Here is a 26,103-nt window from a genome sequence, read left to right as displayed (position 1 = left end):
ATCCCATGACCATGAGATCATGACCTGAGCCAAAATCAACAATTGGACACTCAACTGACTGAGCCACCGAGGTGCCCCAAGACTTTTTTTAAATGTTTCCTGAAAGGCAGTGCTAACAACCAAAAAAAAACAAACAAAAAAAAAAAAACTCTCAATTTTTGTTGTCTGACAAAGGCTATATTTCTACTTTACTTTTCAAGGATTATATCATAGGGTATAGAATTCTAGGTTTATAGTTTCATTCTCTCAATGCTTTAAATATCTTTCTCGGGGCGCCTGGGTGGCGCAGTCGGTTAAGCGTCCGACTTCAGCCAGGTCACCATCTCGCGGTCCGTGAGTTCGAGCCCCGCGTCGGGCTCTGGGCTGATGGCTCAGAGCCTGGAGCCTGTTTCCGATTCTGTGTCTCCCTCTCTCTCTGCCCCTCCCCCGTTCATGCTCTGTCTCTCTCTGTCCCAAAAATAAATAAACGTTGAAAAAATATATATCTTTCTCTACTTTTCTTGTTTACATGGCTGTGAAGAGAAGTCAAATGTAGTTCTTACCTTTGCTCCTCTATAGGTAAGGTGTTTTTTTTCTCCTCTGGCATCTTTAAGTATTTTTTATTTTCTATAGTTTGTATATGATATGCCTAGGTTTTGTTTTGGTTTTTGGTTTTTTGGGGGGTTTGTTTGTGGGGGTTTTGTTTGTTTGTTTCGGAGAGGATGGGTATTATTCTGCTTGGTGTTCTCTAAGCTCCCTGGATCTGTGGTTTTGTGTCTGTCATTAGTTTCGGGAAGTTCTTAGTCATTATGTTTTCAGATATTTTTCTATTCCTTTTTCTTCTCCTTCTGGTATTCACGTTCTGCGTGTTACACTGTTTGTAGCTGTCCCACAGTTATTGGATATTCTGCTCTGTTTTTTATAGTCTTTTTTAGTCTTTGCTTTTCAGTTTTGGAGGTTTCTAACGAGATATCCTCATGCTCAGTTTCTTTCTTTAGCTGTATCTTTCTACTAACAAACCCATCAATGGCATTCTTCATTCCTAGTATAGTGTTTTCTATCTCTAGCATTTCTTTTTTATTCTTTCTTAGAATTTCTATCTCTTTGCTTACATTGCCAATCTGTTCTTGCATGTTATCTACTTTATCCATTAAAGCCTTTAGCTTCTTAATCATAGTTGCTTTAAATCCCTGGTCTCTTCATTCCAGCATGCCTGTCATAAATGGGTCTGCTTCTGATACTTGTTCTGTTTTGCCTTTCAGTATGCCTTCTCATTTTGTCTTAATAGCCAGGCATGATGTAGTGGGTAAAAGGAATGTTATAAATAGGCGTTTTTGAATGTGGTGGTAAAAAGGAGGGGGAGAGAATCATCCTGTACTAGTATGATTATGTCTGTCTTTTAGCAAGCACGTGCCTCTGGATTGTGAACTTCACAAGTACTTCTTAATCTTTCCCTCTCCGACCACCCCCCTGTTAGATGGACAGGATGGCCACAGTAGGCTTAAGTTGAGTATTTCCCTTTTCCCAGGTCAGTTAGACTCTGATAAAACCCCAGCAAGTTACGACTCTGGTTAAATAGTTTCTCTTCAGGGTAGATCTTGTTGGGAAGAATAGAATGCTCTGCCATATTTCAAAATGGTTTCTTTCCCCCTCTCTGCCCAAAACATGAGATTTTTCTGTGATATTCACTGTGAGGACCTGGTAGGGCTCCAGGAGGTAAAACTCACAAAAGTGTGGTCCCTCTTCCCTGTCTCCCATGACTGAGTTCCCTTAGAGTGTTACCTCTCAGATTTGTCCACACGTGCTTCTAGCAATTTGTCCATCACAGTTCACGTTTCTCTACCCTGGCATGGGTCCCCATGGGGGTTTCTGCTTGCAGGTGTGTGCTTCGGTAAGTTGTGATTCTCTGTATTCTCCTGTCTGTCTTTCTGATTTTAGGAGAAGTGGTTTGCCCTGTGACCATACTTCTCTTTGGGATCTGAGTTGTTGATTTTCCAGTTTGTTCAGCTTTTAGGTATTGTCAGGACAAGAATGGCAACTGCCAGGGTTTTTATTGCATGCCAGACCAGAACTGCAAGTTCTCAGATCCTTCCAGTTTAATATGAAGAGTTTATATCAGGCCCTAAAGCAGTGATTCAAAAGAATTGCTTGAATGCTTATGTAACATGAGCATTTCTTACCTGAATTTTGATAAACCCTTCAGTGGTAAATAGTGTGGGCTTAATATTTATTGTGGCCAGCCTAGCTTATAGACTGGCATTTGGGAATAAGATAAGTCAAGCCCTGTCTCCTCTGGGTCTCGCCGAGAACACTTCTCTGACCTGCTACCCATTCCCCTCCCCCCATCCCCAGCTCAGTTCTCAGCTGAGTATCTTTGCCTTCAGGAAGTCTCCTTGATCAGCACCACCCACATGTACTGCCTTCTCATGTGGTCCCCCTACACCCTCTTCTCATTCTGTAACTCTCATCACTTCTGCCATGTCTCATTCAATGTGTCTCCTCCATTGGACTGTTCAACGTGAAGGGGAGGAACCACATCTGTGATCACTGTCGTATCCACTGCAACTCGCACTCTGTGTTGCTGAATAAATAAATGAATGATAGTAGGTTCATACAGAAATATGCAGGAGATATAGCTCAGGGGTAGCATTTGACTGCATACAGAAATATGCCTTCACAGGTAGCTACCACATGTGGTTGATATTATTAACAACAGTGCCCTGATTATTCTCTCATAATTATATTGCTCATTGCCTTCAAAAATTTCTTAAGAACCTTAATTATAATTTATTTACCATTCTAAATTGGTATCGTGATCATTGGTAAACAGCTATTGCTATCCTCGTTCTTATCCCTTGTGTTACATTTTTTGATTTGGCAAGGGCCGTTGAGGCAGTATTTTCTTTTTCTTTTTATCTTGCATCATTGTTGAAGACTTTGAAAATGCAGTTAAGTAGCATTGCCACATAACCAAGATTGTAAAAAAAAAAAAAGTATGTTAAACTGTCTACCATAAATTTGCTATTAATTATGATTTTCAGTAACAGAATATTTGGATGTAAAATGTTTAGACACAACCAAACAATTTAACAGCATTGCTCTAGATGACTTGGATCCTCTTTTTCCGGCAAACGAGGCACTTGGCTTCACCAGTGCAAAAGTTTTTACTCCTGGCAGATAACAATAATGAGAAGCCCAGAAACACTCCCCAGGGGAACTGAGAACTAATATCAGAATAACCATTTGCTTTGCAGCGTTGTTTATGGTTGAACTATTAAGGTCACTAATTTATTTATCTTAACAACTACTGCTGATGGTTATCTTGTGAAATGATAAGTGTGTGGTCTGAGCCTAATTTTTAGGAGCTGAGCATATCCCGGCCCTGCTCTGATGGCAAACACATGTCAGCGTTTCTCATTGTTGTCCAGAGGAAGCTAAGCTGTTTGCTAGTCAAATATATTCATTCAATAGATGATTATTTATTAAGCACCTACTTATTGGCCGTGCATCGGGTTATGCCCTCGATATACAGAGATAAATAAAATAGCAAGTTCCCTGCCTTCTGGAGGCTATGAGTCCGTCAAGAGAAATGAGAATTAAGTGTTGTTAGACCTGAGCCCATCCCCCCCCCTGCCAAGTGGAGATTTTGGTTACTAACTCCTGCCAGTGTGACACTGTTTACACATATACTTATGTGTGTTTGCAACTTGGAATAACTTCAGACATCTGTTTTTTTGATTGTTTGCACTATAAAATAGCTGAAGAAGAGCTTATTATTGGCATTAAATTATTATTAGCCATAGATGTGTTTATTTAGATGCATACAGTATCATAGAATAATTTATATGTAGAAATGATTTACTTTTAGTCCCCTATAAAATAACCGAAAATACCATTGACGAAAAAACCTTTTCTCTGAAATACGATGTTGTTTGTATCAGCCACTTAATTATTTTGCTGCACAACAACAAAAATTGACACATCGCATATGTAAATCAATTAGCATGACTTGGACGTTAGAAATTACAATTTTTGATAGCTACATTATAATTGAGAGATGTTCATATTCAGAACACTGAAATAACTTAGTAATCAGAATATGACATAGACTTAGAGAAAACCATGCATAAAATGACAAGTTCCTCAAGATTTATAGGCTCCCAGTTACTTGGAATAGAATGAGAGTTAAGGCTTTGTCTTTTTCCCATTCTTCCAGCCAGAGAAGACCTCTTATTTAAAGGGCAGGGCTCCCTCCACTGTTCTTAAATCAAGGCTCTGCTGTCTGACGAACTTCCCTCCATGATTTTCACAGGGTATTTATAACATTGGGAAGTATACACAAAGAGGAAAATGTTTAATGAAGAGCTTTGCATGTTACGGTGCTATACATCATATGGTTCAATTTAGATGCTCTGAAATATCAGAGTCAGAATGAAATTATCAAGAGGGGAAAAGTCACATGGCATTGGTACAAACAAGATGTGCCTCTTTGTATTTATGTTTGCTAATGAAATTCAGCCATGGTTCCCACTTTGATTTTAAGAGTCCTAGACCACCATTCAGTTTTATTCATAGTAATTAAATCTCTTGCCCACACGCAGACACGAGGGCAGCAAGAAAAGGGGGGCACATTTTATCTTTTAAAAAACTATTACATATTAAAACAAAACAGTATGTCTCTCAGGGCACAGTCCCCTCCTTAGTTAGGCAAGTGGAGGGCTTGGGAGAGGGCTTGCACTCTGAATCCAAAGACCCCACAGAGGGCAGGGCTGAATTTGGGCATCTGGGGGCAGTGGAATTTGAGACAACTTGATAGAGTCTCCAGTGTTGCTGCCAGAAAAAAGGTAGAAAAAGGCCAGATAGAAGCACAATCTGTTTTTGCTGGTAAAACTTGGCAGTAGCGGGGGGGGGGGGGGGGGGGGACAGAAAGGAGGGCTCACTTAGCAGTCTTGTGAAACAACATTTATACAAGAAATTCGGAGATGTACCTACCTTCCCACCCCAACTCAACCGACTATTTTAAGTCAAACACCTAGGCCAACTTAGTAAGGACTAACAAAAGCCTGGTTGCTTCTGGTTTGCTCCACTCCTTCCCCACCTTTTCCCTCCAGCAAAGCCAAGCCAGTGGCTGTACGACCTCTGCCCTCTGTGCCCTTTTCATCGGTGTGCTGTGGGGAAGAGAACTTGGGACACCCCAGGACCTTGGTAACCAGGGTAGCTCCTGTAGTGCACAAATCACCTAAAATGCGAAGGGTCTCCCCTGCACTTGGTTCATTGGGAGTTGGCGGGAGCTTGGGAAAGGGCGAATGCATGCTTCACGTCTTTTTATTGTCCTTTTTACTCCTGGATGTAACTCAAATTGGCCAGCTCCAAACAGATCCAGGCAGGCCGTATCATTTGCTCAGGCTTAAATCAGACACTGAGCATAGTCTTAGTAAGACTTCTATCGGAATACATAGCATGTCACCCCCTGAAGGTCCCAAAGATGCATACTTTTGCCATAGAACCTTTCAACCATGTTTATCTTACTTATTTTGATAATTCATCCATTTATCAAAATTATTATTTTGGGCACTTAGGGAAATTAAGTGATTCTCCAAGGGACAGCTAATCGTGTAGCAGAAGAGCCAGAAGTAGAAAGTAAAGCTCATAATGGCCTGCCTTGTTCTAACTACTCAGCTCTACTGTTTTAGACATCATTAAATCCCTCCCCACCTCCAACCCCCTTCTCAGTCCCTTCACTTTTGTTCTGCTCCCAAGGGCTCTTAATCCGGAAAAACATTTCTTTCCCTACATCTGTTTTCCCCATCAGGGTCAGGGAAGCTAAACACATAGTTCTGGGCAGAAGGAGAACCATCCATAACAAGCCCTAGACAGAGTCAGGAATCCTGGACTGACCAGTGATGAGTCTCTCTCTCTCTCTCTCTCTCTCTCTCTCTCTCTCTCTCTCTCTCTCTGTCGGCATTAGTTTTTTCATCTGTTAAATTAGGAATTGGACTAAAGGAGTTCACAAGATACTTTCCTATCCCAAAATTGTATTGTTCTTTGATTCTAGATATAAGCAAAGGGTTTTGTTCAGCTTGGTTTAGCAGGCTTTCCAAATTGCGTTTTCATTTTGGAATTAAACGTGGTGTGGCAGGCAGTCTGAAGGACTGTGTTCCTTAAAGTGGCATCCCATGGGGCGCCTGGGTGGCTCAGTCAGTTGAGCATCCGACTTGAGCTCAGATCATGATCTGTCAGTGAGTTCAAGTCCTGCATCAGGCTCTGTGCTGACAGCTCAGAACCTGGAGCCTGCTTCGGATTCTGTGTCTCCCTCTCTCTCTGCCCCTCCCCCACTTGTGCTGTCTCTTTCTGTCTCTCAAAAATAAATAAATGTTAAAAAAAATTTTTTTTTCTTAAAAGTGACATCCCAGCATCTGGGAAGGTAAAAAAAAAAAAAAAAATGATGACCCTCAAATGAGAAATTTGAGAGATACAGCAGGTAACCTGCTGTTGTCTGGGTAAAAGGCAGACAACCTTAATATCTGTTTCTTCTATATTAAATTAAATTCCAGTATGAGAATTTCTATTGAGAAATATCATTTATGGGGCCCCGGGGTGGCTCAGTCAGTTAAGCATCCAACTCTTGATTTTGGCTCAGATCATGATCTCACGGTTCATGAGATCAAGCCCTGCGTCAGACTCCATGCTGAGTTTGGAGCCTGCTTGGGATTCTCTCTCTCTCAAAATAAAATAAATAAATTTTGGGGCACCTGGGTGGCTCTGTCGGTTAAGTGTCCAACTTCAGCTCAGGGCACGATCTCATGGTTCATAGGTTCGAGCCCCACGTCAGGCTCTGTGCTGACAGCTCGGAGACTGGAACCTGCTTCGGATTCTGTGCCTCCCTCTCTCTCTGCCCCTCCCCTGCCCGCACTCTGTCTTTCTCAAAAATAAATAAACATTAAAAAACATTTTAATAAACTTAAAAAATATGCTATTCACTGTATAATCATGACAGATTCCAAAAGGGAGGCATTTATTGACAAAACCAAGTTGGAGTTCTATTGATAATACATTCGTCTACTCTACCTATGTTTCCAGCCTTCACTATGCGTCCAAATCAGCTGGATTGTGTTTCAAGCGTTCTGAAGCCTAAACGCCATTCAGACCCATTGACTTGAAGACGAAGAGTTAGAGCATCTGTTATTTTTTAAAGTGATTTGGACATACAGTGTTGTTGTTTTTTGGTTATTTTTTGTGGGGGGGTTTCTTGCCTTTTTTTTTCTATTTTTGTTTTTTACTACATACTATTCTTAAAATTGGTTCAGAAAATAAGGACTAGTTGAGAATGCCTCCAAACTGAAGATGATTTAGATTCAAGTCCCATCTCTGCACTGGACTGTACCAGGCTGCTCTGCTTTAAATTAGAATTAAAATTTTAATTTACGCTTTAAGTGATGTTGAACAAGAGTTGAGTTTGTTAGGACTAAGAGCATATACATGTCTGTCGTAATCTGGGTGGAATAAATTATGCCAGATTTCAGAGGTTTGGGGTTCTTTCGCTTCATGTAAGCCAGTGTGATATAATGACAAGCGACACGCCCTGGGTTTGAAACCCTGAAACTACCATTCACTAGTCCTGTCACTTTAAAAAGGAGAATAGGGGCGCCTGGGTGGCGCGGTCGGTTAAGCGTCCGACTTCAGCCAGGTCACCATCTCGCGGTCCGTGAGTTCAAGCCCCGCCTCGGGCTCTGGGCTGATGGCTCGGAGCCTGGAGCCTGTTTCCGATGCTGTGTCTCCCTCTCTCTCTGCCCCTCCCCCGTTCATGCTCTGTTTCTCTCTGTCCCAAAAATAAATAAAAAACGTTGAAAAAAAAATTTTTTTAAAGGAGAATAATAAATAAGACTTTTATTTTACTAGTTGTGGTAAGGCTAAATTAGATATGGGCATGAAAGTGCTTCATAAACTATAAAACCGTGTATCTCAGCATTTTCAAATCCTTTCCCCTCCCTGCGTTAAGAAATATACAAAAACGCTTGCCCTTTTAAATGTTACTTGAAATTAAATTTTGTGATAAAAAGCAAAAAATATAAATAAGAGGGCTGCCTTGTTTTTTCCTTCCTTCCCACCCCTAAGGATGACCTGTTAATGCATTTTACTTGACCATTAAACCTTTACCATTAAATCAGAAGCTAAGGGACAGCAAGGACTGTTCTATTTATCTTTGTATCCTTTGTACTACCACACACATAGGGGCTTATTAAGAACTCAATAAATATTTTGCTAAAATCAAATTAGGCAAATTGATAGGAATTCAAGCAATGGAACCAAAATCTTCTCTCATAGGCCTTTGAAGTGTGAAGTGTATGTGAGTGAATTTGGGACCCACGACAATGAAATTCTTTTTTTTTCTTTTTTTCCTTTATTGAGGAAATGTAATTTTCCTGTATTGAGGAATCCCTGGCAAAGATAATCATATATAGTTAAAGTGTACAACATGATAATTTGATATACATTGTGGAGTGATTACCAAGGTCAAGATGCAGTAACTAGCACACGTATCACCTCACATAATTAACCCTTTTGCCTGTGTGTGTGTGTGTGTGTGTGTGTGTGGTTACAATGCCGAAGATCCACTCCCAAGCAACTTTCAAGGATACAATACCGTCTTACAACTGTAGCCACCATGCTGTACATTAGATCCTGAGAACTTACTCCTCTTATTGCTGAAAGTTTGTACCCTTTGACCCACATCTCCTCATTTCCCTCTTCCCACAGTCCCTGGCAACCGCCATCCATTCTATTCTGTTCCTGCGAAATCAGCTTTTAGGTATACCGTATAGTATTTGTCTCTTTTTGTCTGGCTAATTTCACCTAGCATAATGCTCTTCAGGTTCACCCATGTTGTCAGACATGGCAAGATTTCGTTCTATTTTATGAGTGAATAATATTCTGTTGTATTTCTGTACCACATATTCTGGATCTGTTCATCCAGCAGAGAACTTTTAGGTTGTTTCCATATCTTGGCTATTGTGAATAATGCTGCAGTGAACATAGAGGTGCCAATATCTCTTTAAGGTGCTGACTTGATTTCCTTTAGGATGTATACCCAACAGTGGGACTGCTGAGTCATTTGATAATTTTATTTTTAATATTTTGAACAATCGACATACTGCTTTCTATAGGACTACCGATTTACCTTCCTACCGACAGTGTACAAGGGTTCCCCTTTCTTCATATCCTCACCGTTTGTTATCGCTTATCTTTTTGATAATAGCCATCCTGACAGTTGTGAGATGGTATTCATTGTGGCTTTGGTTTGCATTTTTCTTATGATTAGTGATGTTGGGCACCTCTTGGCCATTTATCTGTTTTCATTGAAAAAATGTCTATTCAGGGCCTTTGCCCATTTTTGATTGGATTATTTGCTTTTTTGCTATTAAATTATATGAATTATTTTTACATTTTGGGTATTAACCCTTATCAGATACATGAGTTACAAATATTTCTCCCATTCTGTAGGTTGTCCTTACAGTGATTGTTTCCTTTGCTATGTAGAAGCTCTTTCTTTTGATATAGTCCACTTATTTATTTTAGTTTTTGTTGCCTTTGCTTTTGGTGTCTTATCCAAGAAATCATTTCCAAGACCACTGTCAAGGAGCTTACTCTCTGTGCTTACTTGTAGGAGTTTTACAGTCTCAGGTCTTACATTCAAGTTTTTAATCCATGTTGAGTTGATTTTTCTGTATGATTTTGTGTCTTGGGTAAAGTAGGGGACTATTTTTATTCTTTTGCACGTGGCCATACGTTTGTTAAAAAGACTGTCCTTTCCCCTAGTATATTCCTGGCTCTTTTGTCAAAAATTAATTGACCATATACATGTAGGTTTATTTCTAGGCTAGTTATTCTGTTCTATTGATCCTTGCCTGTTGTTGGTTTTTTTTTAAGTTTGTTTGTTTGTTTGTTTGTTTAGAGAGCATGAGTGGGGAGGGGCAAAGAGAGAGGGAAAGAGAGAATCCCAAAGGCTCCACACCAGCAGTGTGGATCACAACATGGGGCTTGAACTCATGAATCATGAGATCATGACCTGAGCCAAAACCAAAAGTCGGATGCTTAACGTACTAAGCCACCCATGCACCCTGATGTGTGTCTGTTTTTATGCCAGTACCATACTGTTCTGGTTATTATATTTTTGCAGTATAGTTTGACATCAGGAAATGTGATGCATCCAGCTTTGTTCTTCTTTCTCAAGATTGATTTGGCCACTAAGGGTCTTTTGTGATTCCGTATGAACTTTATATTTTTGCTTACATAAAAATAGATTTGTTCATATTTTCTGTTTCTGTAAAAAAAGTACCATTGGAATTTAGATAGCATTGAATTGAATCTGTAGATTGCTTCAGGTAGTACAGACATTTTAACAATAATAATTCTCCCCGTCTAAAAATTCAGGATATCTATTTGTTTGTGTCTTATTCAGTTTTTTCACCAGTGTTTTATAGTTTTGAGGGTACAAGTCCTTCATCTCCTTGGTTAACTTTTTCCCAATTACTTTATTATATTTGATCCTATTGTAAATGTGATTGCTTTCTTAATTTCTCCTTTCAGATCATGGTTTGTGTATAGAAATAGAAACCAACTGATTTTTGTATGTTGATTGTGTATCCTACATGAATGAATTAATTTATAGTTTTATCAATTTTTTTTGGTGGCAATCTTTAGGGCTTTCTATGTATAAGATCATGTCTTCTGCAAATAGAGATAATTTTACTTTTTCCTTTCTGATTTGAGTGGCTTTTTTTTTCATGCCTAATTGCTGTGGCTACGACTTTCACTACTCTGTTGAATAGAAGTGGCAAGGGTAGGCATCCCTGCCTTATTCCTGATCTTAGAGGAAAGGCTTTTCACTTTTCACCATTAAGCATGATGTTAGCTATGAATTTGTCATATATGGCCTTTATTGTGTTGAGGTACATTCTTTGTAGACCTAATTTGTTGAGGGTCTTATCATGAAAGGATGCTGACTTTTGTCAAATGCTTCTTCTGCATCTTTTGAAACGATCACAGGATTTTTACTTTTATTAATGTGATATCTCATATTGATTGATTTGTATATGTTGAATCATCCTTGCATCCCAGGGGTAAACTTCACTTGATCATGGTGTATAATCCTTTTAATGTGCTATTGAATTAGGTTGGTAGTATTTTGTTGAAGGTTTTTGCATCTGTGTTCACCAGGGACATGGCCTGTGATTTATAATATGAAATGTGTATTTGATCTTCATCCCTGTTTCTGGCACAGAGCTCCTAAATAAAGCCTTTGGAATTTCTCATGATGACAGCTATAAAGGTGTCCCTTATTATGTCACTGAGATGACTTCAAGACTACACCTGAGGATGGAGGCTGGTTCCAGTGGAGCCAGTCATGTGATTGGAGGGTTGGAACTTTCCATCCTAACCCCAAAATCTCCAGGGAGGGAGGAGGGGTTGGAGATTGAGTTCAGTCACCAATGGCCATAGATTTAATCAATCATGTTTATGTAACAAAACCCATAAAAAAAATATGGGGTTCAGAGAACTTCCATTTTAGTGAACACATAGAGATTCGGGGTGAATGGCACACTCAGAGAGGGAATGGAAGCTCCACACACTAACCTTGTACCTTGCTCTATGCATGTCTTTCATCTGACTGTTCCTGAACTATATACTTTGATAATAAACTAGAAATCTTGTAAGTAAAATGTTCTTCTGAGTTCTGTGAGCCACTCTAGCAAATTCATCAAACCCAAGGAGGGTGTCATTGAAACCTCTAGTCTATAGCTGCTCAGTCAGAAGCACAGGCGGTAACCTGGACTTGTGATTGACGTCTACAGTATGGGAGGCAAGGAGGTAGCAGTTTTGTAGGACTGAGCCCTTAACCTGTGGGATTTGATGCTCCTTCCAGCTCTATAGTGTCAGAATTAAGTTGAATTATAGGACACTGAACTAGTGTCCCAAGAATTGCTTGTTAGTGTGGGAAAAAACCCACATCAGAATTGGTGACCAAAGTCTTAGCCTGTAATTTTCTTTTCTTGTAGTGCCCTTGTTTGGCTTTGGTATCAGGATAATGCTTGCCTTGTAAAGTGGGTTTTAAAGTGGTTCCTTCTCTTCAATTTTTGAGAGTTTGAGAAGGATTGGTATTAATTCTTTTTAAATGTTTGATAGAATTGACCAGTGAAACCATCTAGTCCTGAGTTTTTCTTTGTTGGAAGACTGTGTATTACTGATTCAGTCTCTTTGCTCATTATTATTTGATCCGTTCGGGTTTTCTATTCATTATTCAGTCTTGGTAAGTAGTGGGTTTCTAGGAATCTATCCATGTCTTCTCAGTTATCTAATTTGTTTGCATATTCTTGTTCATAGTAGTCTCTGATGATCCCTTGTATTTTTGTGATATAAATTGTAATGTCTCTTTTTTATCTATATTTTCATTTATTTGAGTCATCTCTCTTTTTTTTAGTCCAGCTAAAGGTTTGTCAATTTTCTTTATCGTTTCGGAAAACCATCTCTTAGTCTGGTTGATCTTGTCTTTTGTCTTTCTATTCATTTATTTCTGCTCTAATTTTTATTATTTCCTTCCTTCTGCTAACTTTGAGCTTAGTTTTTTCTTCTTTCTAGTTCCTTGAGGTATAAGATTAGGTGGTTTATTTTAAATCCTTCTTTTTTCATAATGCAGACATTTATTGCTATGAACTTCTCTCTCAGAACTGCTTTCGCTGCATCCCATGAGTTCTGGTGTGTTGTTTCCTTTTTGGTTTGTCGCAACATATTTTTTATTTCTCTTCTGATTTCTTTTTTGACCCACTGATTGTTCAGAAGTGTTTTGTTTAATCTCTACAGATTTGTGAATTTTTCAGATCTCCTTCTGTTACTAATTTCTGATTTCATACCATTGTGCCCAGAAAAGGTACTCGATAAGATTTCAGTCTTCTTAAATCTTTAAAGCCTCGTTTTGTAACCTAACATATGATCTAGCCTGGAGAATGTTCCTTGTGCATTTGAGAATAATTTGTATTCTTCAGCTGTTGGATGGACTGTTCTCTGTATGTCTGTTAGGTCCATTGGTCTAAAGTATAGACCAGGTTCTTATTTCCTTATTGATATTAAATCTGGATGATCTATCCATTCTTGAAAGTGGGATATTGAAGTTCCCTACTGTTTGGCATTGATGTGTTTTTATCTACAAATCTATTAATAATCATTTAATGTATTTAGGTGCTCTGATATTGGGGGCATATTTCTTTATTATTATTATATGAATTGACCCCTTTATCATTATATAAGGACTTGTTTTTATCTCCAGTTACAGCTTTTGACCTAAAATCATTTTTTTTTCCTGATACAAGACTGGCTACTCCTGTTCCCTTTTACTTTTCATTTGCATCTCTTTCACTCTCTTTCACTTTCAGCCCATTAGTGTCTTTTTTTTTTTTTAATATTTATTTATTTTTGAGGCAGAGAGAGACAGAGCATGAACGGGGGAGGGGCAGAGAGAGAGGGAGACACAGAATCGGAAGCAGGCTCCAGGTCTGGTCTGAGCCATCAGACCAGAGCCTGACGCGGGGCTCGAACTCACGGACCGCGAGATCGTGACCTGAGCTGAAGTCGGACGCTTAACTGACTGAGCCACCCAGGCACCCCCATTAGTGTCTTTAAAGCTTAAATGAATCTCTTGTAGGCAGCATAGAGTTGGGTCTTGTCTCTTTTTTTTTTTTTGTAAGTTTTTTAAATTTATTTATTTTGAAAGAGAGGGAGTGCAAGTGGGGGTGGGCAGAGAGAGACATGGAGAGTGAGAGAATCCCAAACGGAGCTCCAACTCGTGAACTGTGAGATCATTACCTGAGCCAAAGGCAGACACTTAACCAACTGAGCCACCCAGGCGCCCAGGTCTTTCCTTTTTTAATCCATCCAAGCACCCTGTATCTGCTTATTGGAAAATTTAAACCATTTACATTTAGAATAATTAGTAATAGGTAAGGACTTACTACTGCCATGTTGCTAAATGTTTTCTGATTGTTTTGTATTTCCTATTTTCCTTCCTTCCTATCTTACTATCTTCCTTAGAAAACTGGTATTTTTTTTTTGTAGTGGTATGCTTTGATTTTTTTCTCTTCATTTGTACATTTTTTATAGGTTTTTCTTTGTGATTACTATGAGGCCTTCCTAGTACAGCTTGTAATAGTCCAAGTTGAAAACAACTTTCATTGCATGAAAAAAATTCTATATGTTTACTTGCCCTCCAGCTTTATGTTGTTGATGTCACAGTTTACATTTTTTTCATATTGTGTACCCATTAACAAAATATCGTAGCTATTGTTATTTTTAACACTTTTGTCTTTTAATTTATATACTGGAGTCTAGCGATTTGCATACCACCATCGCAGTATTAGAGTATTTTGAATTTATAATTGCCTGTGTCAGTGAATTTAATACTTTCATGTTTTCATTAGCAACCTTTTGTTTCATCTTGAAGAACTCCTTTTAACATTTCTTATAAAGCATGTCCAGTGGTGATAAAATACCTTAGCTTTTATTTGTCTGTAAAAGTCTTTACCTGTACCCAGGAACTACTTTCCTGGGTAAAGTATTCTTGATCAGAATTTTATGTTCTTTGACCACTTTGAATATATTATCTCACTCTCTCCTGGCCTAAAAGATTTCTTCCGAGAAATCTGCTGTTAACCTTATTAGGGTTCCCTTGTGTGTGATGACTCTTTTTAAACTCTTGCTGCTCTCAAAATTCTCTCTTAATCTTTGATATTCAAGAGTTCGATTATATTGTCTCAGTGAAGATCTCTTTGGGTTGAATCTCTTTGAGGATCTTTGAGTTTCATGTATCAGGATGGCTGTCTCTCCCCAGATTTTGGAAGTTATCAGCCATTATTTCTTTGTTTTCTGACCTTTTCTCTACTTTGTCTAGGACTCCCATAGCATGAATATTGTTTCACTTAATGGTGTCCCATTATTCACATAGGTTTTCTTTGCTTTTTTTCATGTTTATTTCTTTTTTCAGCTCCAAATGGATAATATCAAGAGGTCTGTCTTCATGTTCATGGATTCTTTCTTCTGCTTGATTGATTGAGCCTATTATTGAAGCTCTTCATTGCATTTTTTTTCATTGCATTCACTTCATACCTCAGCTCTAAAAATTTTTTATGATTTCTCTTTGTTGAATTCATTTTGTTATTGCATTGCTTTCCTAAGTTCATTTTGTCTGTCTGTGTTCTCTTGAATCTCACTGCACTTCCTTAAAACAGTTGTTTTGAATTCTTCTTCAGGTAACTCATAGATCTCCATTTCTTTGGGGTTGGTAACTTGAAAATTATCAAGCACCTTTGGTAGTGTCATGTTTCCTTGTTGCTTCACGTCTCTTGTGGCTTTGCATTAATGTTTGTTCATTTGAGAGAGGAGTCACCTCTTCCAGCCTTTCAGACTGACTTTGGTGGAGAAAGACTTTCAACTGAGAGTGGCTGGGAAGGCTCAGGCTGGGTAGGGTGCCATGTCTCTGATCCCAGAGAGGGCATAGAAGCATAATCTCTGTACATCTACATGAGCTGAGGCCAACATGGGCAAAGACTGTGGGTTCTTCTTTGACCAAGACTGCAGAAGTCCTGTAAGCGGGAGTAGTGTCTAGGGTTGTTGGGGTCCTAGGTGGCAGAGGCTGCAAGGGTCGTCCTGTTCCTCTCTTTTTCCTGTAGGAGGAAGTTCTAGCCAAAGAGAATACCTGCTGGTACCAGGTCTGGTGAACTCACACTTAGAGAAGCAGTGAAACCAGGGTCCTGGGGCACAGGTGCACCTGCTATGATAGTAGTCCCAGCGTCTGATGTGCACGCATATGCAGATCTCCTGAGGAACCAGGTCTGCATCTCTGGGGATCACCACAGTGATTTGGACCCCAGGATGGGGGATGCAGCAGTGGCACGGGCTGTGGGATGACAGGATGCACCAGTGTCTTGGGCCCAGGGTAAGGGGTGCAGTGACAGCATGCCCTGGGGGATGGTGGGTCAGAGCCCTGACTTTGGCAGCAGGGAGCAGAGCAGCACCAGCTTGGCCTCTGTGATGCCAGGCCAAAGCGGTGACTCAGGACCCAAGGCGGGTGGCACAGAGCTGTAGCCGTACAGCCACTGATGGCAAGTCAGTGCCATGACTTAGGAGCCAGAGGGTGGGACAGAGAACAGCAGCTACAGCATCACAGCCTAATGATAGCAGGTCAGAGCCACAACTTAGGACTCCAGGAGTCAGTCATAGAATAGCAGCAACTCAGGCCTAGTGATGGTTGTCAAAGCCATGACTTTGAACCCTGAAGGCAGGGCACAGAAAGCAATGGCATTTCCGGTTTCGTAGATGGCAAGGTGCCGTGGCTTCCCAATCCCAGACAGTGGGGCACAACTGGGGCCCCTGGGGACAGGTCTCACCACAACGGTAGCTCCAGACCTGGTGAGGAGACACAGCAGTGCGGAGCCCAGGCAACCCTTTAGTTGGGTTCAGTGTTGGTGAAGACCGTGGGAGCACGCAGTGGCAATGTCTACGAATGTCCACGGCAATGAGGAGGATTAGTAGGATTCTCCTACTCCTTTTCCTGTCAGGTGTAATCCCTCCAAAAGCGTTCCTCTTTGCACTGAGCTGCTCTGGACTGGGAGGTGGGGTGACGTAGGTAAAATGCTTCTTACGCTTTTCTGTAGAGCTTTGCTCAGTCGTTGAGCCCCACAGGATTTCTGCTGCTTCTTTGTTGTAATCTAGAGCTTTCCCAGAGCTGCTTTTGTCTATTTATAGTTGTTTATTTATTTTTTTGTGTGGGGGGAGACAAGCTTTGGGACCTCCTTGGTAGCCATCTTGCTGATGTCAGTCCCTACAAAGAACTTTTTGTTTTATTTTAGTTAAAGTTTGAGAAAGTGGGGTGCCTGGATGGCTCAGTTGGTTAAGCGGCCAACTTTGGCTCAGGCCATGATCTTGCTGTTCATGAGTTCAGACCCTGCATTGGGCTCTGTGCTGACAACCCGGAGCATAGGAGCCTGCTTCGGCTCCCTCTCTCTCTGCCCCTCCCCCACTCGCACTCTGTCTCTCTTTCTCTGTCTCTCTCTCTCAAAAATAAATAAACATTAAAAAAAATGTTTTCAACAAATAAGTAAAGTTTGAGAAAGCGGAAAAGAATCAGGAAAGCTAGTAGTGAATAAGTGAAAATCTACACTGGTGGAAGGGGTGGTTTTATCTATAGTTAAAGCTTTACTAATTAAGTTAATGGTGCAAATAACACACAGGCAGTTATATTCAACTAGGAGCCACAGGTATGTCTTGTAGCATGTTTATCTTTTGCTTAAAATAAATAATAATCATTTGCTTTTTAATATTAGTTTGTATTCCGTAAAATGTATGATTTATGACAGCCCATAAAAAGGCAGAAATAAACCAGCCTAAGATTTAAATTTCTCGAGCTTGTCTATATGCAGATTTAAAAAAATCATATTTTAAAAACGAAAACTTACAAATTCATTTCCCCATCAACACCCAGTGCAGTAGGCAGAATGTGTCAGCCCACCCAGTTAGATTGAGGTTCTGTCAGTAGGCCATAATTTGAAGCTGAACGAATATATGAGTGTCAAAAATTGGGAGCTAATGTAATCCTCAATTTAAGGGAGGCGGGGGGAAAGCCTGTGAACTACAATTGGTCCTTTAAAATGAAAAACGAAATATCTTTGCTGTTAACTTTAGAGATGCCAGGATGTCTAGCATCTGAATGTCTAGCATGTGAATTTCAATAAATTCACATAGGAGCGACTAATAGTTGAGAACAGAGCTTTTTTCAATCAGAAATAAAGCTGCAGTGATATATAGGATGCAGAAACGGGGCTGTCGGGACGAAGTCCGATTCGTTTATACATTTTTAATAGCGGGGGAGGTGGTCCCAGCTATTTCCAGTCAAGGTCTGGGTTTTTACTGAGATACAGAACCAGGGTATCACTCATAGGATCTGACAGTAGAGAATAAGTAGAGTGCTTCATGAGAATGTGGCCTCTGGAAGGCCCTCGCCCCAAGCAGTGTTTAAATTTAGTTTCAACGTCCACAACACAAACAGAGAAATTCACAGTTGACACAAAGATGAGTTGTCTTCGCCCATCTTCCTTTAAAGTTGCTCGCCCTGGAAAGGTTGCCAACTTGGGGATGTTCCCATAATCACCCCCCACAGACAACATACATCCTTTGTCCATCAGAAGGAGAAGCTGTGACTCTGGGTAGAGGGCCCTAGGGGAGGGTTTGCTGAACTTGCTCTTTGCTGATCACACACGTTTGTTTGCCCCTTCTCTGTTGTAGAATTAGAATAGGAAGAACTTTGTCCGGAAATCTGGGACAGCTCTAAACTTTGGCTTTCTTATTAAACTTAGCTGCTCGAAGTCTCTGTGATTAAAAGTCTCTAGTCTTGTAATCATTTGCAAACAATAGCGATGAATCATCTGTGACGGTGAATTGATTTTTGGAAAGTAATCCTTTCAGTATAAGAGAGAACCATTTCCTGTTGGCCACCCTGGAAAGATTAAACTTGGTAATGTCTCAGGTGTGCACGGCCAAAACTCAGCCTGCTCCTGGGCCAAAACCTCTTTTTCAGGCAAGCCTCTCTTTAGCCATTTACCTTTACGAGGAATCCAGCTTTACTCCCAGGTCCATTTATCTCCATGTAAACCATCCCTGTGCTTTAAATATTATGTTATGTTGAAGGTTGTCACTGTGGTTGTAAAATTTAAAATATCAAGGTCAAGAACCTGAAAGTACTACTTTGGCATCAGCCTCTGGTAAGGCAACTGTGGTGGTAGGGGCTGTTTCAAGGCCTGAGGCTCCCCTGTCTGTGGTTGTGGGAAGACACTCTATCCGTCCCTGCAAGTTATTTGTGGCTCTCTGAGGAACTCATTTAACACTGTTCTCCGGTGCACAGACTGAGGAGGTAAAGTTGGAATTTTCTAGTCCTTGTCAGAACGTGTGCTTCAATCCAAAAGCGTCCAAGGGCACAGCAAGCCTGATGGTAAGTCGGAACAAGCTCACAGAGAAAGCCCTGAGGAATGAAAGATAGAATGTGCCACTGTTTTCTCATCCTTGAAATGCTGATCTGGAGTGAGCTATGGAGCCGCACAGCCAACCTATGAAATTTCAGCCAGCATTCCAAAGCCCGACAACCGTAGTAAATCCCGTAGAAGCTGAATATTCGGAGGAAAGATGTTGAAGTTAATTGAATTTCATGATTAACAGAAAGTCACGCAGAAAACTAGCTTGGTTTCACCTCACATCGGTGGAAGTCTTGCTAGAAAGCTCGGTTCCACTTTTTTTTCTTTGGGTATTATTTATAATAGTTTATATTTATTTATTTATTTATTTATTTATTTATAATTATTTTATAATTATAAATGTAATTTAACCATTTTTAGAATTAAACTCTCCAGCATCTCCCTAACATTATTTTAGTCATAAAAACTTATTCTACATTTCCTATAACGTGGCTGTTGAAGGCAAAACAAAATCCCCAATACGAGATGTTGTCATTTTTCTGTTTTTCGGAACACAGGTTGTGGGAAAAAAATCCATCTCATTGAGGGTTATGAATTCTCTGAGTATGGCTATTCCTAGTTTAAATAATGAAAAATATGGTGGTGAAAGGGATAATTTTATTCCTAAGTCCTGGATTTTAGTTCTGTTTCATTCTGGGTTTCATTATGAGACTCAAGACAAGTCACAGAGGCCCTGTGTAGTCCAACTCTTTAGCTCTGAACTGTAGAATATATCTCGCAGGAAGAAAAATCATGCAGTTTTACTTGATTTACTGGAATATATTATATTATATTATTGCCTTTGGTATCCATTTTCCCATTTTCTTTTATGGGGATATTTTATCCCATTATGAATATCCATACGTACATCTATATATACTTGTATGTACATAAAATTATGTAGGAGGGGTGCCTGGGTGGCTCAACCAGTTAAGTGTCTGACTTCAGCTCAGGTCGTGATCTCACGGTCTGTGGGTTCGAGCCCCATGTCGGGCTCTGTGCTGACAGCTCAGAGCCTGGAGCCTGTTTCAGATTCTGTGTCTCCCTCTCTGTCTGCCCCTCCCCTATTCACGCTCTGCCTCTGTCTCTGTCTCAAGAATAAACATTAAAAAAAATTTTTTTTTTAATAAAATTATGTAGGATTCGAGTTTTCTATAATGTCTCTAATGTACAGAACTCCTTAGAGATCACCATATTTCAGCAGGGAGGAAAGGCTTCTATTAGTGTCTGTTTCCAAGCTTTTCACTAAGACTATAAATTAGGCCTGGGAAGGCTATAATGAGTCAGTAATTTATAGACTATTAAGAGAGTTAATTAGAAGTGATTCTTGAGCATGTCCAATAGAGAACACATGTTTATAAAGGACAAACAGACTCAACACAACATGTCTTTGACCTAACCAAACCCAATCAATTAACAAAATGGGATGTCTTACTTTGCGTATCTCCCACTCCCCGAAAATAGAATCCCTAACCACTTGTTAACCACACTGACTTTTTAATAGACCGAGTGGTGACTCTAGCCACCAGAAATGTTGCCACCAGAAATGTTCAGATTAAGCACCCTGTTCGATGGAAGCCAGCAGAGTCTACAAAACAGGAAGAAAGCTCTGCGTGTCGCGCTTTTGCCTCCTTTCCCGGTTTGACTTGATGTGATAATTCATTGCAGATTTCTTTCTCTTTGACAGAGTGCCTACCGCAGGAATGGGATGGCTTTTCTGGCCTGCTGACGGGACTTGTGACTGTAACAACAGGAAAGGCATGTTATATTAAGGTGATTTCTGTTCCCCTCTTTGGACAAAATAAAATACAAGTTTACCTTCTCTGTATCCTCAGGAGTGGGTTGGTTTGTTGTGACTATCAACTGGCTGACTCCGGCTCTTTTCCAGCCCCCTCAGTGCTCGGTCTTGTTTACTGGCTGGGCCGTTTAGCTAATTAATGGCAGGATGTTTGGGATAGTGTGTAGGTGGACAAGAATGCAGATCACACAATTTTGAAATTGTAATTTGGGATGGATTTACTGCCCTCAGCTCACATATCTTAAAGGCAGTGTCTTGTTTTCCCTCCAGTGTTTAGTCTGTGTTTTATGTGATGCATTTTGTATAATCCAGGTTTGGGACAGAGGAGACAAAAGGACAGTCAGTTTTCCCTCACACTGTCCCACAACTTTACTTTGTGACATTTGCTGAGTATATATATCTTAGGTGTGTTTTCGAGACACATACTCATTTTATAAACTCACGCTAATCAAAGACCTAATTGATCTGATGAACTATTCTCGTCTTCCCGTCCCTTCCCCCCACTTCTCGCGAATGTGTTATTTTCACACCTTCTTCCCGACTTCCTGCAGATCTGCCATCGTGTCTGTTTTTCCTCGTGTCGGCCCTCTCCTCCTGTCCTCTTGTCCCTCCAGTCCCCAGGCCCACCACACATACACGCTGTACCCATTTAGAAGCTAAGTAATCAGGGGCCCCCCGGGGGGGAGCTGAGTTGGTTGAGCGTCCGACTTGGGCTTAGGTGGTGATCTCACGGTTTGTGAGTTCGAGCCCCGCATCAGGCTTTGCACTGACAGCGTGGAGCCTGATTCAGATCCTCTGCCTCCTTCTCTCTCTGCCCCTCCCCTGCTCGTGCTCTTTCTCCCTCAAAAATAAATAAATAAACATAAAAAAAAAAAAAGATGAAAGAAGCAAAGTAATGAGAATCCCTTGAAGGGGAGCTGAGTGATGTGCTTTCTCCCTTGAGAGCAGTCCCACAGCTAAACTGGAATCTGGGACTGGGTCATTTCTTGCTGGCAACAGCCGAGCTCCCCTTCTGGCATCTATACTTTCTCCATCAGATGACAAACCCTAACTTTGGAGAACGAATCAAAATATAGCAGATGTACTTGTGCAGTTCCTGATTAAACTTGAATTTTTAAAAAGGAAGCTACTTCTTTAATTCTGTAGGACTTCCAGTTTTATTTTTATCATGGTTTTTACACACACTGAGACATCCTTTGTAAAGCATTAATAAAAACAGAACTAAGAAACATGAAAGATTTCCCTCCTGTGACCAAATCATCGTGAGGCTCCGTTAATATGATTGTGCCATATTACTCACATTTGTTAACTATCATTTACCTGTTCTGTGTTAGTCCTTCTGGAAAAAATCTTCATGTCAAGAAGAAAAAAAAACGTAGATATATAATATCAAAAAAATTGCCAAGGGGTTTTGATGTTCCATCTGTGCTTGTTGAAATGTATGATTAAACTTTTCTTTTTATCATCATTCTTATTTTTCTTGGCATCCCTAATCATAGAAAATTATAAGCTTGCAGTAAACATCCTAACTTTTAAAACGACAGCATTTATTGTATTTGGTTTCGATCTGCCAGGCTTATGGATGTATAAAATTTTCAGGGGCTAATTTTTCACATCAAAATTCCTTCTCTCCCACATTATACATTTTAAAGTATGCACGAGGCAGAAAATACAGAGTTTAGGCTTTTTCCCTTCATTTCATTCTACCTGATCTCCTTATAGTCCCAGAGAAGGAAGACTCAACGTACATTTCTCTCAGAAATATGACAGGTCTGTGTTTTTGTTGGTCTGGCGTATGTTTGTCTATCTTGAACAGTCTGACAGGTAATTATTTATAAAATCTGGTTTTGCCCAGTAAGTCCATATAATAACCTTTCACTTTTCATCATAAGCCAGTGAGCTGAATTTAGAATAAAACAAGGTCATTTATGTCTGTCCCAAACCAGCCTAGATGTCCCCATAATTGCTCAATATTAATATTTTTAATTCTTTTTTTTTTCTTTTCTACACTTAGGTTCTTTCTCTGACTCTTTCAGCAACAGGGAATTTGAAGTAGAATAAAATTTTCTTAAGCAGCGAATAGAGAAAAAAATTTATGGGAGGAAAATCTCAGAAAATGTGACATCAATAAATTGTTCTCCCAAGATTAAAATGTTAGGTAAAATCACAAAATGTTAAAGCAGAAGATGGTCTTGAAGATCGTTGAAAACAGCCACTCATTTTCCAGATGAAAATATGTAGCCTGGAGAGGGAAGTGGACTTTCCCAAGGTCACTCAGTGATAGCAGTGACAGACCAGAGACCAGAGATCCGTGGTCCCTAATTCTCAGGTTGCAATTTCACTCCCCCCTACTGGATTTGCATTAGATACTACCAGGATACATGGGGATTTTATGGCATGTTTACCTTCGATAATTACCTAAGTTTATTTTTTAAATGACACTAATTTGGACACATTCTAAAGCGTAAGTGTTGTATTAAAATCTTCTTCAAAGGGACTGTGGTATAATTAAATAATCTGTTATATGTCAGTTATACATCAATTTAAAAAAAAGTCGGGGAGGTCTGCAAGCAGGGGAGGGGGAATTAACATACTCGGAGCACCTACTTTGTGTCGGGAACCTTACCTCTGGTATTTCATTTATCTTCACAGTGACTTCATGAGGCTCACCTTGGGCTCGATTCTAAATCAAATGTGAATACACAAAATAATTTGTTTTGTAGCCTTGTGTTTTGGAGATCAAATCGGAAAAAAATAAATAAAGCCAACATTAAGTAAAAATAGCCTCTCTTAGGGGAAATTGACACTGCCTCATAGATTCAAGGGTAAAGGAAATAGAAATATTTCTCCTTTCACCTAAATTTGGATGTGACTTTCCGAACATGCCGTTTTGAGACTATGTCATCAACCTTCCTGCCTTCACATATTGCAATAATTAAGATTCAAAAATAATGTTCCAGTTTTAGAACCGAGGGTTTTTATTTAAAAACCATCAGAAGCACAAGTATTTTTTAAATGGTGTCTACACTCCTGTACCTGGGGAGAATTCTTCATTTATTACTGTTTGTCCTTTGTTTCTATAAAATAATAAACAATCCACATTTAATGCTTTTACCACGTAGAAGACAAATAAGCATAAGTGGCGATCCTTGGTCTGAAAGAAAACAAGTTTACTTGTCTAGAAATTACGAGGTTTAATTTTACGAAAAAATTTTATATCGTTCCCAAATCAGGTATTTCTTTCCAGTTCATCTAACCCCTTGTGTAAAACTGAATCACTACAGAGAAAGTACTCCCTCATCTGCCCTCCTGGAATTTAGATAGAACCTTCCTAGGTTGCATTTAAAATTCCTCCTTCAACCATGTATACATCTCATAAAATCTTTTACGGTTTCCTGTATGCTCTGGCTGAACATTTCATAGAACATAAACACTTCTGCAAATAATAGAAGGGCATCAAGTTGAATATGTCATGGCTGTGGCTCCCACACAAAGCTGATTCTCCAGCAGTGCATTATTTCTTATTTTTATCTTCTTATTTGAAACCCAAGATGAAACTTGCTGCGCTCTTAGAGTACAGGGAGGGGGGTGGAGGTAGGCAGGGGACTCCAGAAGTTTTAGTGGAGTTGTGTTCATTAAAGCAAAGGCTTTCTGCAGAGGGCATCAAGCCAAACTTCAACAACAAAACCATGCCTGCAGGGATTGGATGTAAATGTGATGGTTAAATAAGGGCCAGATGCCTTTAAAAACTCAAATATTAAAAAGGTCATATCTCTTCAAGTCAGCCTCTCATGTTGTGAGTGATACCGTAGCACTTTCAAAAAGCGAAAACAAAGAAAGAGACTTGCATCTGTTTTCTGGAACAAAATATCAAATATTCAAGCCACCGTAAGTCATGGGAGTTTGGGCAACTGAAGCATATTTAAAAACAACCCATTCCTAGAAAGTCACAAAAAACCCGCATACAACATTTCACCGTTGGAAACCACTAGAATTCTGTAGAGAGCGTTACACTCACGTTCCTTCTGCTCATCACCACCCAGTATTCACCATTCCCACTTTTCCCCCCAAAGGAAAATAAAAATAGAAAAAAATATAGGAAGAATCAAGATGACTACTTAACTTAATTTTACTTAAACCGGGTAACACTTTGCTTGCTATCAAAAATGTCGCTCTGTCGTGTGGGCATTTTAATAAGGTTGACATAATCATTACAGCACACCGCGTGCCCTCCTGTGTACCGGCACGCGGTGTGAGTTATCCCGTTAAATACAGCCCCTCTGTGAGGGAAGCTGAAAATGAGGAGGTTCATTGCCTTACGCAGGGGTTCCCAAGGTGGGGCGGGCCTTTGCACCCCACGCTTTCACCCCAAAGCTCGTGCCCCTCAGCACTGTTACAAAGCCTGGAATGTGCTTGAGTCAAGAGTTCTAATCATGTGTCAAAAAAGAGGTGCTGCTCTGAACCTAGAAGCGCTTCTCAGTACCAAAAGCTTGATTACAAGAAACGTTCTTTTTAACTTAATATTCCTCCTCTAAGGCCAAGTATTAGGTATATAATAGAATATCACGTAATGGCTAATAGGCTGTAATTACATTGAATGACATCAAGTCCTCTGTAAGGTCTCAAACCCTAAGATAAATACATATGATCAAGGCACATACTAAGAATCCCTATAGAAATTATGAGAAAAATTTCCTCCAAGATCCAAGATCCATGTTTACAAAGCCTCTCCTTTATGAAGACCACATTTCTCCAGAAGGCTCTAATTACCTAGCCTACTATTTTATGCTTTCATAAAAGGTATGTATATCGTTCTAAAATAATCCCCATAGGGGAACCTGGGTTGCTCAGTCGGTTAAGCGTCTGACTCTTGATCTGCTCAGGTCACGATCTCACAGTTCGTAAGTTCAAGCCCCACGTCGGGCTCTGAGCTGACAGTGTGGAGCCTGCTTGGGATTCTCTCTCCCTCTGTCTGCCCCTCCCCTGCTGGCTCTCTCGCTCTCTCTCTCCCCCTCTCTCTCAAAAATAAATAAACTTAAAAAAATTAAATTAAATTAAATTAATAAAATAAATAAAATTAAGATAAAATAAAATAAAATAAAATAATTCCCATCTTGTTTACATATGTTTGCAGTGGCAGTTGCCTATGGCTGTCCCTTGGAACGTTATACAAATGCCCTTTTTAGGTTTTTGCTCATGAATTATGATGTAGTCATTGTTTCTCCTGGCCCAGGATTTCTGTGCATGCCCTTGGGGGGGAATAGTGGACAGGGACAG

At 39.9% G+C, this 26,103-nt stretch overlaps 1 protein-coding gene across 9 annotated transcripts in view; it reads left to right on the top strand.

Moving 5' to 3' along the window:
* SUPT3H (SPT3 homolog, SAGA and STAGA complex component) overlaps positions 1–23,959 on the top strand; it is a 544,169-nt gene extending 520,210 nt beyond the window's left edge. For 6 of the 9 annotated variants that reach the window (XM_045058574.1, XM_045058575.1, XM_045058583.1 and 3 more), the window contains one exon: positions 20,697–22,294. In XM_045058574.1, coding sequence (XP_044914509.1) covers positions 20,697–20,966 — 270 coding nt within the window. In that variant the 3' untranslated portion in view covers positions 20,967–22,294. Of the gene's footprint in view, positions 1–20,696; positions 22,295–22,840 lie in introns of those variants that run through there. The other 3 variants (XM_045058578.1, XM_045058576.1, XM_045058577.1) reach the window with 3 other exon arrangements.
* Positions 23,960–26,103: the final 2,144 nt, after the last annotated feature.

The sequence above is a fragment of the Felis catus genome, chromosome B2, assembly GCF_018350175.1.
Source record: "Felis catus isolate Fca126 chromosome B2, F.catus_Fca126_mat1.0, whole genome shotgun sequence".
NCBI lineage: Eukaryota > Metazoa > Chordata > Mammalia > Carnivora > Felidae > Felis > Felis catus.
This window is presented reverse-complemented; position numbering and strand designations above follow the sequence as displayed.